General features: G+C 35.3%; 2 protein-coding genes across 3 annotated transcripts in view; one reads left to right on the top strand and one right to left on the bottom strand.

The window, feature by feature from the left end:
- The window catches only part of poc1a (POC1 centriolar protein A), a 29,255-nt gene extending 16,341 nt beyond the window's left edge, over nt 1–12,914 (bottom strand). The window contains exons 1-9 of one of the 2 annotated variants that reach the window (XM_028446962.1): nt 12,656–12,914; nt 9,430–9,514; nt 9,161–9,332; nt 8,813–8,992; nt 8,548–8,655; nt 7,686–7,801; nt 6,357–6,490; nt 1,309–1,377; nt 1,075–1,224 (exon numbers count right to left, since the gene is read on the bottom strand). In XM_028446962.1, the coding sequence (XP_028302763.1) occupies nt 1,075–1,224; nt 1,309–1,377; nt 6,357–6,490; nt 7,686–7,801; nt 8,548–8,655; nt 8,813–8,992; nt 9,161–9,332; nt 9,430–9,514; nt 12,656–12,670 (1,029 nt within the window). In that variant the 5' untranslated portion in view covers nt 12,671–12,914. Of the gene's footprint in view, nt 1–1,074; nt 1,225–1,308; nt 1,378–6,356; nt 6,491–7,685; nt 7,802–8,547; nt 8,656–8,812; nt 8,993–9,160; nt 9,333–9,429; nt 9,515–10,477; nt 10,589–12,655 lie in introns of those variants that run through there. The other variant, XM_028446963.1, reaches the window with a different exon arrangement.
- On the top strand, nt 10,484–11,297 carry b9d2 (B9 domain containing 2). The gene has a single exon (XM_028446965.1). It carries the CDS (start codon nt 10,552–10,554, stop codon nt 11,077–11,079), a length of 528 nt encoding a protein of 175 aa, XP_028302766.1. The 5' UTR covers nt 10,484–10,551; the 3' UTR covers nt 11,080–11,297.
- Nucleotides 12,915–17,782: the final 4,868 nt, after the last annotated feature.

The raw sequence follows: 17,782 nt of genomic DNA, 5'->3' as shown, positions 1-17,782 counted from the left end.
CATCTATTTGCCATGTGCGGCAAGTTTAAAGAATGGCTAAAAATAATTTTCAAAGAGACATGTCCATAAATTGTGAATAGTACTATAGTGAGTTATTCACACACTCGAGATTCAATAAAAGTCTTAATGTAGTGTGAGTCACACACAGAAATAGAGAGTTGGTTTAAATAGACCTGCTTACAATCCTCCTTTCACAGAAGCACATAAAGCAGTCCAGCAGGGCCTGGTGAAATCAGTGCCACATAGTGAGCTCAACTAAAAACCAGACAATGAAGCCAAATTAAATTAACTTTTGAAATCGGAGATGATGCAGCCACAAAAAGGCTTTAAGAATCAATAAGGCTTCATTTGATTAGTTTTTTTCTCCATAATGTAACCGGCGACTATGGCACTAATTGGCACTCCAGATATTTTCTGAAATCACTTTCTTGCTAAAATCAAATTAAAAACAATATCAACCAGCCATGTTCAATGTAACCTCTTCAGTGTAAACTGACAGGAAATGCAGTATGTGTTTTATTAGGTACAACCACAATAGATAACAATGCAGAAAATTTTGAAAATATGCCCAGTATAACATCTTAGAGTGCAGTTTTTAAATTTTGTTACCAGGAGACACGTTTTCATTTTTAATACAAAGTTATAGAACAAAAAATTGCATCATTTGTATTAATTTGTTTAAACAAATCAACACTTTAATATATCTTATTTTAGTATTTTTTTTATAGAGCTACATTTGCTGTGAAGAAAGAAAGACTATTGTACAGTTTTAATTAATCTGGTATCCAGTTTGGGGCTAGAAATGTATCTGAACAGGTATAAACTGGTCTGAGCGTATACTATGAGGAAAATATCAAAAATGAATAATATTACCAGTGATAACTGGATTGTCTGTATTTTTTTTTCCTCAATCACATAATTAAAAAGAACACTTGGCGCAGGTTTGTGCTCTCCGACTGCTCTTCTTTCATGATAAAGCCTTGTTAACTTGGGGATCAGTGGATTTGAATATAATCAATCTAATACAGAGCAATGGCTTTCAAAGCAGTCTGTCCACTTTTCCATTGAACTCACCTGGCTGCAGAGTGTAGACGCACGAGAGTTAAAAGCTGCATTAGCCTGAGAATGGGCTGGTGCTGCCTTCAAGATAGAGGCAGGTTTTTTTTGCACTCTGACACTATCTGTGCTTTCACTGCAGTCAAAGTTGCTCTTCCACACAATCACCTGAGAAAAGCAATACATTGGATATAAAAGATGACACCATGGTAAAATATTAAACATTTAGTGGAAAATAAATAAATAAATCACCTGTTCATCAGATCCTCCAGAAGAAAAATACTCTCCGCTTCTGGAGAAGGCCACACAGGTGACTGGACCCTGAGGTGAACAAACACAAACTTAACACAGTGAATGGAGCCGTTTGCAGTGAGTGAAGGGAAAATATATTTGAAAAGTACAATCACTCTTTGGTCTCCAAGTATACATGTACATTTCTTTTCAATACAGTTATAGCTAACAGGCCAAAACATTCTCAAGAAAACAAATATGAGTGTCTTTTTTTTTTTTTACTTCTGTGTACCCCCTTTGTATTTTTGTCATATTGTGTACAGTACCACTTCTTCATATCATAAGTACTCTCTCCATAATTTAATATGATTTTTCGATTGTGAAACAGTGGGCTCTCCAAACCCCTAACTGTGTCTTATTGGTTCACAACATTGGTTCCTAAGGCTTAATCTACAAATTTGAAACAATGAGTGGAAATTTTATTTTTTTTAAAAACAACAAAAAACCATGCAACTTTTATGTGATTACTTCAATAGTAAGTAAATGCAGGCTCCTTTGTAAAAAAAAAAAAAAAAAAAAAAAAAAGTAGCTAATTATACTCTCCTATTGTCAGAAGTGTGACACTACAGCATAAATTAATGATAGCATTTTATTGAGCAATAGTACAAAAAAATTGCCTAAAAAAGAAGATTTCCCATTTTGATTAAAGGACAGTCCTATACCCTGCATCTGGGTCAGGGTTGTTGCTAAAGGCTTGAATTAGGGTCTTTAGTACTTTTTTAGTTTTTTTTTTTTTTACAGGTATTCATTCCTAAATATCGTGCACCACTTTATACACTAATCCGTTTGTACTGTAATGAAGAACTATCTAATTGCAAACCATATATCATATTGTAATAATTAGTTTTTTTGATAAAACTATCTTCTTTGCTAAGAAAATAATCAAATCAAAATGTGGGTGTTCTTGTAAACTTGGGTGACAAAAACACCAGTTTCCCATAATATGACACAGGAAGAATAAAAGAAAAATCATTTAAAAAATATAAGTGAAAGCATCACTAAGTAAATGTATGTTTGTATACAAAGCTTATGTCAAGCAGAGGGAACAGGAATCAGGGCTGCTGTGAAAAAGAGGAGCCGTGTGGCACCCAGACAAGCTGGTTTTGGTGAGAAACGCTTTCCCAGAAGCACCTGAGAGAAGCAGACAGTGTCACTATGGCAACGCGACGGCCTGACAGACAGCGTGTTGTGTCTCGGCTCTGACTAATGCTACTGCCAGGCTGGTGCTGGCCATGTTGACGCGTGCACGAGCGCACACAAATGTGCTCTGACACGCGGTAACTGAGGCGCACACACACGCAAACAACGTGGCATATTTTAAGAAGTGATAAATGATCTGGACTCTGTTAAGGAAATCAGACACAACCCATTTAAAGATTGAAGAAATTAATTGCATGAGAGTTCTAAAGAAAAGTTTAAGAACTCATAATTCATTTTCTTATCTTCAATACACACTTATCCTGTGGTTCTTGAAGCAAATCCCAGCTGACTTGGACAGTTTTTATTGACAACTATAATTGATGGGTTTGATTTTGGATGAAACACGTGTAATTTCAGAAATTCAGGATATAAAAAAAACAAGATTTACAAGATTACAGATACTGGAATGCAGTATCAGTAACATTTACTGTATAATCTATTCGCTTTCCTAAATCATTTGTAGAGACACTAAACGACAGAGGTAGAAGAAGGTCTAATTAAAGGTAGGGTAGGTAATTTTCTCCAGCTACACCTAAGTTTTTGGTTGAAATTTTCTTTATGTTCTGACAGAAATTTAGATCTTATGTGCTCTGAAAAAGGAACGAAGCATATTATTTTTGAAAGCTAGCATGATTTTGAATGTAGCATCCTCGAAGGATGCTTTCGAAAATTACCTACCCTGCCTTTAATGTCAATCAGTAATAAAGTAATCACTCTTTAAAATATACAGAAAGCATGACGGAGTATAAGGGCGACATTAAAATAAAAATAAATCTGAGCACTACGAGATTAAAAGTCGTATTTGAGAATATAGTAGTAATATTATGAGAATAAAGTCAGAATTTTATTAGATTAAAGTCGTAATATTTCGAGATTAATACTCATAAAATTACAACTGTATTTTCAAAATAATACGACTTTAATTTAATAAAATTACGACTTTATTCTAAAAAAAAAAAAAAAAAAAAACTTTATTTCTCGAAATAATATGATTTTAATCTCGTAGTAATTAATGTGGCCCTAATACGCCGTCGTAATAAAACTGCAGTGAAAGATAAACAAAAGGATTATAACAAGTGGCTTGAACAACATCAGTAGTGCAATCACATTACAAGAAAAAAACCAAAAAAACCTAAACATTTGTTATTTTTAAAATCCAAAAAGGCAAAAGCTCAGCATTTGCTAAAACACTGTGGGGCTGTAGGGTTTGTTTATGAGGAACACAGTATCTTTATTCTCCATGTAAAGCCTGTAATGAGAAAACTTAAAAAGAGCTGCAGTGGTGGAAAAAGCAGCTTTTGAACACACCATTTGTAATATAATGCACTTCGATCCGTTCCTCAGACTCAAAGTCAATATCTTTTGTACTATAGTCACAGCCAAAATACTGAACAGATCATTAAAAGGCCTAACAATAGATTGGTTTTATATATTTTAGAAACAAAAGCTTGATGTGGAAACTAAGCACATTTGAGACAAACAAACCCAAAGCTTTTTTCAAGCACTTTACTGGAATAAATATCCTTATATTCAGTCTCTCCTGAAGGAGGAGCAAATTAAGGAAAATCTTAATCTTACTAAAATCTTTTAACATTACATGGTTGTGCTGCATTTAGATATTGAAGCACACCCTAAAACGTTAGATGTGAGAAATGAAGACAGACAAATTCCCCTAAATCAGCTGAACACACTTCTGCCAGGTGAAGTCCTCCTGAGGCTGGATAAACAACACGTCGTCTGTGCCAAGAACAAAATACTTTAGAGTTTGCATAAATGGTGCAACAACACCAGTCTATACATAGACCTAGTGTATAGACACAATAACCTGCACACCCACTTTGAACAGATGGGCGTCTCGTGCTTTTCCAACTAAGCGACTGCAGATACAATTAGCACTCTGAGAGCTTCCAGAACCAACAGATTGGAATTTTTTGCTAATTCAAAAAAATAAAAAACATCACAAACATTAGATAAAGATAATATGGTAGGGTTTTTTTTTCATCTTCACACTTGCGGATGTTGGGTAGGGTGACCATACGTCTGGTTTTACTCTGACGTGCTCTTTTCATGTCTTATCTGGTTTTAAAAACTCATGAAAACCTTTCCCAGGGACCCTGAATGCATCTACGAAACATGTTAATTTAGAATACTATAACTCTTCTGATATTTGCTCTATCTGAGAAATGCCACTGGGAAAAACTTAGAATGTAGAAAGTTTGGGATAAAATTATGGAAGCGTATTGCATTCATTTGGGGGAAGAAAAAAAAATCTTTTTTTTTTTCTAAATAATTTTTTTGTTTGGTTTGTTTTTCGGGTTATTTTGACTTTTTTTTCCTTCTGTTTATTAGAGTAAATTTTTTCAGCATTTCATGCTATTTCTGTTTTTCAGACTAATTTTTTGTTTTGTTTTTTGGACACATTTTTTTCGTGCTAATTTTTCAACTGTTTTTCAAAAAAAATTACTCTAAAAAACAGAAAACAAATTTGTCAGTAAAAATTTACAAAAATTGCCCAAAAAACATTCCAAAAACAGGTTTTGCAGGTGAATGCATTACGCTTCCATATAAAATTAGTTAAAGCAGAATTAAGTAACTTGCGCTTAGTGCTCCCCCTCAAGGTCCCTTCGGTTATGTCACTGTCGTAAAAACTCCACACCCCCCGCCGCCTGCCCCACCCCACAGCAACATGCGCCCCTTTGCTCTCCCAAAACGGTAGCAACCGATCACTGAAAAATCCTAATACAACAGTGACACTAAGGGTGCTTTCACACATATAATCCCATGTGACCATGTGAACAGTTTGAGGAAGAGAAACAGCAAAATAAATGAATGATGTGGGAGTAATACGGAAGGGAGTGTGGAAATGTGTGATGTGTTAGTTTGTGTGCTGACAAAGCATTTCTGAAAATGGATGAATGGACAGATAAATATTTGTGTGTGTGCTGCCTGACGGAGCGCTGGGTTGCGAGTGTGTGTATGTTCCTGTTGCCGTGACGACAGTATGTTTGTATTGTTTGCTGCCGTAAAGCAGTACGTCTTGCCACCGGGTCAAAGGCAGGGAAGTTGCAAGTGCTGTTTTCTAGCCAGAGACAGCAGGGGGGATGAAAGACCCCATAAACACTTACTCTCACAGGGACTATGAGAATGATTTATGAAGGTGAAAAGGTTACTTAGTTCTGTTTTACTGTCTGGATGAATAAATGTTGTTCCGCTTTTCTGTAGCTGTAGTCTTTACGTGTGTACATTTAAGTTTATGCTTTTTAAACCTTACGGACAATAACAAGCTATTTATCTACTATACTGTATTTTGCCGTTACAAGGTACTTGAGTACTTTGAGTATGCCGAGTTCACCCTAACGTTGGGCAACATGTTTAAGGAGGTAGACATTATAGGGGGAAAATGAGGATGAGTGTGGTAATGTTTGAGTGTTGTGTGAGTGGAGTGCTGTAATCTGAGCACAATGACTGAATGACAACAGAGACAAGAAGAAAGAGAAGAAAAGGATACAGAGGAACGGAGGCTGATAGATACACAGATCTGCTTCCCTTCAACTACCCTGAAATGAGTCATTGTGAGTGGGCTGCCCGACAAGTACAAAAATACACCACACACACACACAAAGAAAAAAAAAAGTATTGTGCACACATTCACACTGCACTATAACAAGCAGACAATACTGCAATTTAAATCACTACTACACAAAGCAATAAATAAAAACACATACAGGCAGACTAAACACCACAGTAAGTTATCTAAACCAGGTCATGCGTGTGTGTGTGTGTGTGTGTGTGTGTGTGTGTGTGTGTACCTGGTGTCCATGTAGCGTGTACAGTAGCTTCCCCTCCACAAGATCCAGTATTTTCGCAGTGGAATCACTAGATGCAGTGATTAGGAAATTACCAGACGGGTGGAATGACAGGCTGTTCACAACACCACTGTGGACTGTGGAATACAGACCAACAATACACATTTAAAAACTTGACACTACTTTAATCAACCTTTTTAAATTCAAAATGAATGTATATCAGCCATTAGATTAGAAAAAAAGGAAATTCAATTAAAAAAGAAAAGAAAATCACATTCCAATACTGATCAGAAGCCAACTATAAAGATTACTGTGATTTAAGCAAATTAATGAAGCTACTTAGTGTGACATTACTAATTTACTAGTGTTGTTTTCTGCTGAAAACACTGGCTATTTTAACTTATTAAAGGATATGTTAAACACTTTAAAGCTGATCATTATGACTAAAGAAGTACACTGCCAATTATTAAATGTCGTCAGTGTATTTACCCCAGCACTGCTCTAGTAAGAATTCATCCTGGGAATAACAAAACCCTGGGTTTGATTCCAGGCCCTCCCAGTCTATTGTGAAAGTGTTGGCTCTAAAATAATCACCATGGAATATAAAAGTGTTTGCAAACACGCATTCATAAGGATTCAGATATTCTGACATTCCATCAACGAAATACGACAAATTGAATCAGCTTCCTATAGCTCCCTCTGCTGGCCGTACTTTACAAAATCAGTGGCAAAAAGATGCTGAGCCTGCAAACGCCATGATTAATGCTCAATATGGCTGCATATTATACACATTAAACCTGAAAATGATCAAATCAAGCAAGTTGCGTCATCATATGCACTTTCCTGTCCGAGTATGTAAACTCTTATGAATATCTACTGTAACAAACTACATAACACGTGATAAAATAATGAAGGGCTAATGATGACCAAAGTTTAAAGTTAAACACCATAACTGAATTATAGAGCATATTCGCATTAATATTTCAGCTATTTCTATTACTGTTTCACTGAAATTGTTTTGTAGGAAGGGAATAACTTATCCAATCAAATTCAAACACTCATCCTTGAATATTAGGAAGTTTGTTGTGGACAAAGTCAAATTTTTCTACATAAAAGACAGCATCCTACCTATCATACAAGCAATTAAGCCACAGGCGAGGCTAATGAATTACTTTGGATCACTGAAGGCATTTGACAATCTTGTTTCAGAATGGATGAATTCATTATTTATTAATATCAGTGTGCATTGAAAATAAAAAAGTTGTAAGCGTGAATAAGTGAGTATTATTGGGAGTACCTAACTGCTACCACTGGTTCCTAAGATGATTTTACCTTCATAGTGCTGCAACATTTTATGAGACCTGATGTCCCACACTTTAACAGAGTTATCTGTGCTTGCTGCTGCAATGCATGTTCCGCTGGGATGAAAGTCCACATGGGTGGCATAACTTTAGGAAAAAAGACAGACAAAAATGCACGAACATTATTATCTTTGACCCGCTTCACTATTTCTCTTAACTAACTCAAACTGAATTGTAAAGACAAATAAGAAGCCTTGATTACATAAACATAGGTAGACATATTGGTGCTAATCAACAGCCTTTTTTGCTCTGAAATATTAATTGTGGTTTTCTTTTTTCAGCTTTTAACTTTCAAAGTGGAATTTAAAAAAAAAAAAAACTAATAAAAACAATTTTAATCGCGATAGTACATGTGTAAACTGATGCTTTACAAGACAATACTTGCCTATGTGTATGTTCTATTCAGCACACAGATAAAATTTGTGCAATGTGGAGATTAATACATTTGTTATATTGATTAAGTACAATATTACACTTTAAAATAATTGTTTGGTAACTTTTGGTTGGATGCAAATCTTTTATTCGATGTCCTGCTGTATATTTTGGTTGGACTGTTTCAAGAAATTTATGTTTGCTAAAAAATCTGTACATTAAAAGGTAACATTTTCTTAGTGGACTTGCACAAAAAGCATTTTTTTTTTTTAACTATTTACTGTGAGTGGAAGAAATAAATAATACAATGTAAAGTGCTTTGGGTGTCAATGAAAGGCACTATATAAATCCAATTTATTATTATTATTAATACTACTAGTTGTCTACAGTGTACCCCGACTTAGATGGGCACCAGCCGACCCCCACAAACAAGCGGTCGGATGATGAATGAATGAGCTCACCCAGCATGTTCATAAAAAGAATGAATGCACTCTCTGCTGTTCTTGTCCCACAACTTTATAGTCTTATCATCACTGGCCGACAGAATTAATCGATCATCTGGGGAGAACCTGCAAACCACAAAAATTGTACATTGAGACAAAATTATGAATAAAAAAAAAAAAATGAAATTAATACATTTTCTCCAATTCTGCGACATAACCTGAATGAGAAACTGCATTCTATGTTGACAAATGTGTTAATGACGAATGCTCACGTGTATTATACCTGGCACAGCGGACCCAGTTAATGTGCTGATTGAGAGAGAAAAGAAACCTCTGCCTGTGGACCGTCCACAGTTTGATGGTCTTATCATCAGAGGCCGTGACCAGGGTCTGTCCGTCTCCAGAGAAGTTAACACTGCGCACGGTGGCAGTGTGAGCCCTGAATGTAGTTGAATCTGCTTTCCTGTGTGCACCAACACATCCTTCGTCTTTATAAAACTCACAAAAATCCAAGTAGGAATGCAGAATTATCTTCTGTTATTGTGCAGTGGTGAAAATAGAAATCATTCAACAGATTTGACTTTGCACCTTTAGCGATTCATAAGCACTGTGCTGTGCATTTCACACTTACATGCTGGGCACCCAAAGTCGGACTGTCTTATCCCTGGAAGCAGAGGCCACCAGGTGGCCAGAAGGAGAAAACTGAACACAAAGGACAGAATCTTTGTGTCCGTCAAAGCGATACGCCCTCATCTGTGGCTTCATGTTCCAAATCATCACACAGGAGTCCATGGAGCCTGTGGCTAGCATTAAAAGGAAAATATAACAGTAAATACAACAACAAAGTCAAACAACAGTGATGTGGACAAAAGCTGTTTGGTAAACATCTGTGACGGTTACCTATCTGCTTCATGGTGCTGCTGAAGTCCACAGTTGTTACAGTGTCCCTGTGTCCTTTGAAATGTCTCTCCAGAGTTGGATCAGACTGCAAAAGAGAGAAAAATAAGATTTTTTTTTTTTTTCACATTAGAAATTGTTAATAAAAATTGCCTTAGATGTCTTAAGTTAAGTTCAATGCTAATGTCTCTAAATAATTTTCTGTTTGGTCCCCTTTTGCCACTATTAAACTTGTGATTAACCTGAGAGCTTTTTGACTCTGGTGTATATCTATATTATATTTGTACTTTTGAATTAATATTTTTTATCCTTTTTCTTCTACTGTAATGTGAGCACTTGTGACTTTTAATCCTTATTTAATTAACAGTCTTTTACCTAATCATGTACTGTATTTTTTTTTTTCTTTCTTTCTTAATCTGTTTAGTGTTTATTATTTTCATTAGTAATATTTCTTGATACTCTGTGACATAAGTAATTTCCCCCTTGGATAAATAAAGTACTTGTGATTCTGAAGAAGTCACTCACAGTAAATATAAGCCTTCAAACACTATTTACTAAAAAACAGCTTCTATTAGTGAACAATTCAGGGGGGCGAATAAAGGGATATACATTTGATGACTTGAGCTAGGTAGTTTTTAAGGGGATGGCTGGGAAAATAGTGAATGATATTAAGTATAAACACTGAGGTGGCACTACTTTTCAGTACAAGAACACATGTTTACAAATGCTATCTGAATTTTACAACTCTTTCCTTTTAAAGTTGATGAATTTTCTTTGTTTCAATAAAGTTATTAGAATCTTTCAAAATACAACACTTCACCCAACACTTTGACTGTCAGGCACACAAACACAATTAACACCACGGTATTCTACACCAAAATGCATCATTATTACAAAGAAAAATAATTTATAATTAATACAATACGCATTAATGTGCGATTTGCATGTCATTTTGGGGTGTAGATGAGACCAGTGTTACATCGTGACATGCTATCACAGTCTGAGTTATGCCTATCAGTCCACGCTCAGGGAAGTGCAAGTAGGCGGTTACCATGGAGACGTGAGCGGCTCTAGAGCGGACATTGTTGTTGTCGGGGACAGTCCGTGTCTCTCTGCTCCTGCATCATGGCAGAGCTGCACATCATAGGACAGATCGTCGGGGCGAGCGGTTTCCCACAGAACAGCCTATTCTGTAAGTGGGGGATTCACACTGGAGGAGCATGGCGTCTCCTCTCCGGCCTCAAAGAGGGTCAGACCCAGGTGGATATTCCCCAAACCGGAGACATGGCGTACTGGAGCCACCCGATCGACCTGCACTACACGACCAAGGGGCTTCAGGGCTGGCCAAAGCTTCACCTCCAAGTGTGGCACCAGGATTCGCTCGGACACAGCCAGCTGTTCGGCTACGGCTTCTGCCACGTCCCGTCCAGCCCAGGACAGCACCACATAAGCTGTGTGACGTGGAGGCCGCTCGGCTCATGGCAGGAGCAGCTAACGCAAATGTTTGTCGGCGGTGGTCCGCAGCTACGCAACCCGGACCTGATCTACAGCGGGGCGGATAGATACAGACTGCACACCGCCGCTATGGGGACCGTGGAGCTGGAGCTGGGCGTCATTATGAAGCACTTCGACAAACATGGCGTAGAGACTTAATACATTCAACCAAAAACAAAAAACAATATTTACATTATAGACCATTTGTTTACATGTTGACTTTTACTGCTTTTCTGTTTTTGTATAATTCGCTCCTCATTTTTTTTTTTTTTTTTACAAAGTAATAAATTTCACTAAAATAACTTCCGAGCTTGTCAATAGTTTGAATGCAGGAAACCAAAAGACAGATAAAATTGCTCATCCCATTATCCGCTCTCCTAATTCTGATCTATTGTTGGACCATTGTTATTTTTAAATTTTTATTAACAATATAAAAAAAATGTTAAAAATGTTTAATTTTATTCCTCATTAAGTAACTACTATGTGATGCATCATTAGAAGTCTTCTAGGTAAGAATGAATATGCTGAGTAACTAATAATATTGTTATTTCAATAGCAGAATCTTAACTTAAGACTGTACAAGGTTTGGACCTTAAAAATTAAAAAAACAGTCACTCCAATTAAAACATAATTTGTAAAACCTACACAATGCCAAAATACTATTTGAAGAGTGACACTACTGCCGATGTATAATAGTGAATGTGCTTTATTTTATCGATGTGATGTGTTGCGCCTTGGAACCCATGCAGATTTGAATAGGTATATTTATTTAAAAAAATTTGTTTAAGTACACACATGTCTGGGAAAGAGAGAAAAGTATGTCAACATATGTAAACAAAAGTTGACAGGTTTGATCAGGACAGCTTTTTGGAGTAGAAATAACATCAATACAGCATCAATAGTACCTATATTATAATTTAATTAAAAAAGATATTTTGGAAAGACCATGATACCTTTATATCGACTCATTTGCACGACATTCAGAGTTATTTTGTCTAAGTAAAATAGGAAGTAACCGTGTTTACAAATTTTAAGATACTCTCATCAAAAATGGAGGAAAAGAAAAGTTTGGAGGCAGTAAAATGAATACAATAATTTAGAGTGTAATGTAATGGAAGACAAGCTCAAGGAAAAAAGTGACTGTGTGCCATTAATAAATATAACTGGAATAGTTGATCATTTACACATTTTTTTTATTTTTTTACTTTATGGTAAAAAAATATTTTAAATTAATTAATTTCGCTTCATATTTTTTTATTTTATTTTTTTTTAAATCCACCCAGTTCCAAGATAAAAACAGTAGTACAATTTAGTGAAGCAAGATTAGGTGTGGGAAAAAAAAAAATCTAATTTACGTAATGGTTCAAGTGGTGACTATTTCATCCAGTGATTGACATCTAGGTAAAATGTGATGTTATTTCACTTTTACCTGCTGGGCTAACATATATAGTGATTATCGTAAATGTCAGCATTTTTCGCAGCAAATTTCCACAAAGACTAGTTTTATCTGTATTTGTCTCCGGCATCGTCACATGTTACAGTCCTGTGATGGTGCACCTGAATAACCCTGACTCAGGCACATTATACTGAGAATAAATTTACTAAATAACAAAATAATGAACATTTGTAGAAACAAACCATTAATAGCTTGTAAAAACAATACAAAACGCACACCTTTATATTAAAAAGTTTACACTCACTAATTAGTTGCATGAAGCTTTTACTTCATACTTACCAGGGCTGAAGCCATTACTGCTAGTGTTGGAGGACGTTGTTAAGAATTGTTTCTACAAAAATGTCCCAGCAGAGACACGACCGCTTTACACGTCCTATAATATAAAAGAGGACTGTGCTAAGCTACAGTCGGTAACATTAGCTTCCAGCTAGCTTCCTGGTAGCTAACAGTAACAACAAAATTCAGTTTACGCGCCGCAACGGGGCGCTGAACAGGCACCAGGACTCTTAAAGGGATAGTAACAGACCCCTTAAGGATCGTGTCACGAGTGACGTCACAACTCTATCAGGAGGCTAAAACAGGAAACGCGGCTGGCTAAAAACTGTGGAGTCTAGGTTAGAATGTGGTATTGTTGTATGTTTGAGTGCCAGAATAGGAGGAGTAACGTTAGTGGACGTAAATTAAAGTTTTATAGGATTCCAGCGGACGCTCGTGCTCTGAAAAAACGAAGACAAATGTGGTTTTGCCTCCAGGCTAAGCCCCACCCAACAAAATACGTCACAATGTTTACAAACAGTCAAAGGGTCAAACTTTTGTTAAGCACAAATCCCAGTTGACTACTAGTTGAAGCTAAGTTCACATAACAAGAGCAATGTGACCGCACGTTCATAAATCTAGCAAATATTCAGTTCTTTTCGTCATGTACTAAGTGCAGTTTCTCATAATGGCCACAAGATGTCAGCAAGGTTTCATTCAATAAAGGAACAAGTATGGCGTCCTCAGGAGGCGCAAAGGTGCAGACAATGTAAGCAAGGAAATATTGGCCCATTGCTCAATAGTTCTTGAAAAGCAACACTGTTAAAATGTGTCTTGTAGTTGTTAGTTACATAATTGAGTCTGAACATTATTTCGACTGAGTCTGGGCCTTTCTTTTCAAAATGTTCTACAAAAAAATGTGTGTTTGTTTTTATTTCTCTATAGCATATGTCAAACTAAAGGCCCGGGGGCCAAATCAGGTCTTTTGGAGTTTCCAATTTGGCCTTCAGGAGAAAGTGAAAATAACAGCAAACATGAATGATTGTGTAAAATATCAGGTAATTCAGTTGTAGATATCTCAGTCGCTCAAGATACACAAAGTCAATGAAACCCCAAAATAAGGGCTCAGTTTTCCCAGTTTTGATCCCAAATTGTTTTAAGAATTCATAATTTTTCCCAAAATCCTGAATGTTTCTTCAGATCGCTCTATGAAATTACCTCAAATTAAGTAAAAATTGGTCACAAGCTCAAGAAAAAAGTGAATATCCTGCAGAGGACTGATATCCGTCACTTATTGCTTGAATATTGCCTGTGCCTTCCATACTTAACATATCATTTATACTTAGAAGTGCAAACTAGGGCATATTCATGGTGGAATTGTTGGTTTGCTTGCTTTTAATCTGCGTCCCACTTTAGGAGAAACTGCTACGTATTTGTCCCCTGAACAAAAATGAGTTTGACACCTCTGCTCTACTGAGATATTTTGCCCATATAAGCATTCAATCACAAAAAATGAAAAAAAGAAAAGGATTTCTATTTAGAATTACAATTACAAAACAAAAATCATGCATTCAACTATTACATTTTCAGTTGTCATGCTATGGTGTCAAATTATGACATAGTATTTCAAAATTAACTGAAACTCTAACTCTATATTCCTAATAAATAAATTATTTTTTAACAGCTACATTTTCACCTTTCCCTTACTTTTTTAAACCACATTACACACGCATACACCTTTAGACAATGTTCCAGAAATATGGTATTCAAAAGTCAGACCCCAAGATGTGATGTTTTAATAATACTTTATAGGCTACATTTGTTTATGACTGTTGTTCTGTTCTTCAGAAAACACATGCTGTTGCCTAGATTTTGTGGTAAAAGTCATGAGGTCAAACTGTGATCCAGGGTGGATTAGGTCCTCTGACACAAACAGCTGCATCACCTGGCGTTTAATCTCCCTTTAGCCATCAGCTCTTCTCTGCCCACACAAACACAGGTCAACGAATACAGGAATATAGGTCAGTGTGTTAGATTAGCTGCACCATTAGATCTAAAACATCATCGTACTAATTGCAACATGAAATTAAAATTGAAATACAAATTTTTCTTTCTGAGTTTTTATCTCCAGTGATTACCAAAGAAATGCATTTGCTATTGGGCACTGATTGTAAAGTCATGCATGTTAAAATAAACAGCATTTTTCACAACATTTAGCAACAAACCACGTTTAAAAAACGTATGGTTTAAAAAAATATTTTTTTACTTTAGACCAGATTTACAGGAATATTTGTGAAATTTGTGATTTTTTTTTACCTCATGGAATTATAATGTCAATGTTAAATCTAAATCTAAATCTAAATGTTAAATCTAAATCTAAATGTTAAATAGTAAATCTAATGGTAAATGTTAAATGTTAAATGTTAAATGTAAATGTTAAATCTAAATGTTAAATCTAAATGTTAAATCTAAATGTTAAATGTAAATCTTAAATGTTAAATCTAAATCTAAATCTAAATTGAAATGTTAAATCTTAAGTTTAAATGTCAGGTGAAACTAAAAATGTAGCGTAATTTATTTATCTATTTATTATAGGGACAGTGCATATTAATATACATTTCTATAAATATGCCAGAATTAGCCTAAGGGATATTTTTCATGTGTATTTTCATTTGCTAATATGCAAATTCACCGGAATTACCAAAATAAAAGCTCATTAATGCAAACATTTATATTTTACCACATTCATTTGCCTACATTAAACTTGAGCTTTTGCTAAGGAAAAAATTTTTCTCTTTACATTTCCTGACAGTTATGTGATCTTACTTCCTGCTCTTTTTCCATAGTTTGTTTAATCTATATTTATTTATTTATTAGTGGTTTTATTATAATATTTCTAGTTTTTGAATTTGCTAAATTCTAGCTTCGTACTTTTATATGAACAACAGAGACAAGTTTTTTTTATTGTTACCATTCTCTCCAAGAAGAAAAGTTGAAGCAACCTTGGAATTTTTCTATTCACTGCTATAAAAATAAGCAAAAGGAAAACACACCAAACACATAGTGTCACAAACTGTGCCCAACATCAACAAAGAAAAAAATGCTTTCTATTTTGTAGAACCATTTCTCTTCTGGTATTAAAAAAAAAACAAAACACAAAGACAAACCTTTTTGACACAATGATGCTTATTATAGACACGCCTTAGAGTTCCAGGAAGTATAGGATAAGGAATGAGGAAAAGAAAAACCTAACGACTTCCAGGTCTTGTGATCGTAAACGTTAATCTGCACAAAGCGGGGAGTTTCCACGCCGAGATGGGAAATCTCTGCTTGCAACACACAGACAGGTCCTCATAAGGCAGGGTTATGACTTGTGAGGTGATCCATGTAGGCCACACTTAACAGGTATGTTCTGTTGAAGGAAGCAGATAGTTCATTCCTGTATTATAGCTTTGACTTAGACACAATTTCCTTGTAACAGCACGTGTTCTCGGATTTAAATAAAATTAAATCCTATTATATCCTATTAATACTAAACCAAGGTTAATGTGTTTTCAAGCAGTTCTAAGCATTGTGTATTTAAAGACAGTAATGACTGATGGGAAAAGGAAAAGGGGAAAAAAAGCTATTATAAACACACAGTATGCACTTATAAAAAAAAAAAAACACTCTGAACCTCTAAAATGACACTTTTTTTATTTTAGGATGGTAAATAGTAACAGGTGTTCTCAAGTAGTCAACTTAAAAAAACTTTAAAAAAAAAAAAAAAAGACAGTAAACATAAACCTGCTGTCTATAGTTTGTAAAGAATTTGTTTCTCTTGTTTTGTGTTTCTTTTCTATATATTTATTGGTCTGATTCCTGTTCCCTTTTTTTTGTTTGGGTTGTGACTTCTTTTCTTTTTTATTTGTTCTAGATAATGGGGAATAAAAGATGATTCATTTATGTTAAAATAGTAACTTTTTAATAATGATATCTTACAAATCAACCACTAGTGATGAGTGGAGTCCAGTCTCAAGGATGCACATATTGAAAAGCGTATTTTTGTGTATTATATAATTTGAGATATTTCTTTATTCTTTTTAAAATGGACTGAGGTTTGAATTTGGCTAGGAAGGAGTTTGTTATTTTTTTTTACAAAACGGCCTCACAATTTGTCATCAATTTAACTAGTTTGATGTCAATAATCTTGAATTCCAACATGATCAAATAGAATTATACAATTAAAGCTTACATCTGTACAGATAACATAAGGTGATTGTTTGACAGAGTGTTTTCGTCATAGCACACATGTTGAAATTTCTTCATTTTCCCCTGCAGTCAGTCACTTACACTGGTAATATGAGTAATACTGTATAAGCACAGTGACTTTCTTTTCCAACAAATTAAAGCTATGGGACTAACATACACATTACATAACATTCATTCTATTCTATCTTTACTGAAACACCTTGATGTTATCACATTCTTGACCTTCTCGAACAATGTCACTCTAACAGCTTTAAAGGGCAGTCGAAGCAAAAGTTTTCTAAACTCAAAAAGAAAACTGTGTTTCTGAGGAATGAGGAAATGTGAAAATTCACTGCGTGGATGTAGCCTGACTGGCCTTTCGTCACTATGTGGTTTGATGCTAATGCTAAACAGGAAGTTGGCCGGAGAATGATCGTCCTTGCTGTATCTCAACTGTCACATACAGGTTGTAATCTGGTTAAATGATAGCTTGAAAGTACACTAACCCACAATAACCTTGAATTAATCATTTGTGTGTGGGATTTTGCAACTGAGCGTGTGTACAAGGTTTCCTACTCAGGTTCATGGCCGAAACTTCTTTGGTGTTTTAAAAAAAAAATGTTCCTTTCTTTCCCTCTGGAACAGCGATTCTCAACTGGTGGGTCGAGACCCAAAAGTGGGTCACAGACCTTTACTGGGTGGGTCACGGACAGCTGGTCAAAAACTAAATAGATACTTAATATCTCTCATATTGGACTTGTCTTTTATTTTGAAATAAACTTTTTTTTGACAGGCATGCTGTGAACTGTATGTTGCACAGGAAATTATATAGATTTACATTTAAAATATATATATATATATGTGTGTGTGTGTGTGTGTGTGTGTGTGTTTTCAACAGCTATTTTTGAAAAACTACATTTG

The sequence above is a fragment of the Gouania willdenowi genome, chromosome 5 (assembly GCF_900634775.1).
Source record: "Gouania willdenowi chromosome 5, fGouWil2.1, whole genome shotgun sequence".
Classification (NCBI taxonomy): domain Eukaryota; kingdom Metazoa; phylum Chordata; class Actinopteri; order Blenniiformes; family Gobiesocidae; genus Gouania; species Gouania willdenowi.
The sequence above is the reverse complement of the archived record's forward strand: the minus strand, read 5'-3'. Positions and strand labels throughout refer to the sequence as shown.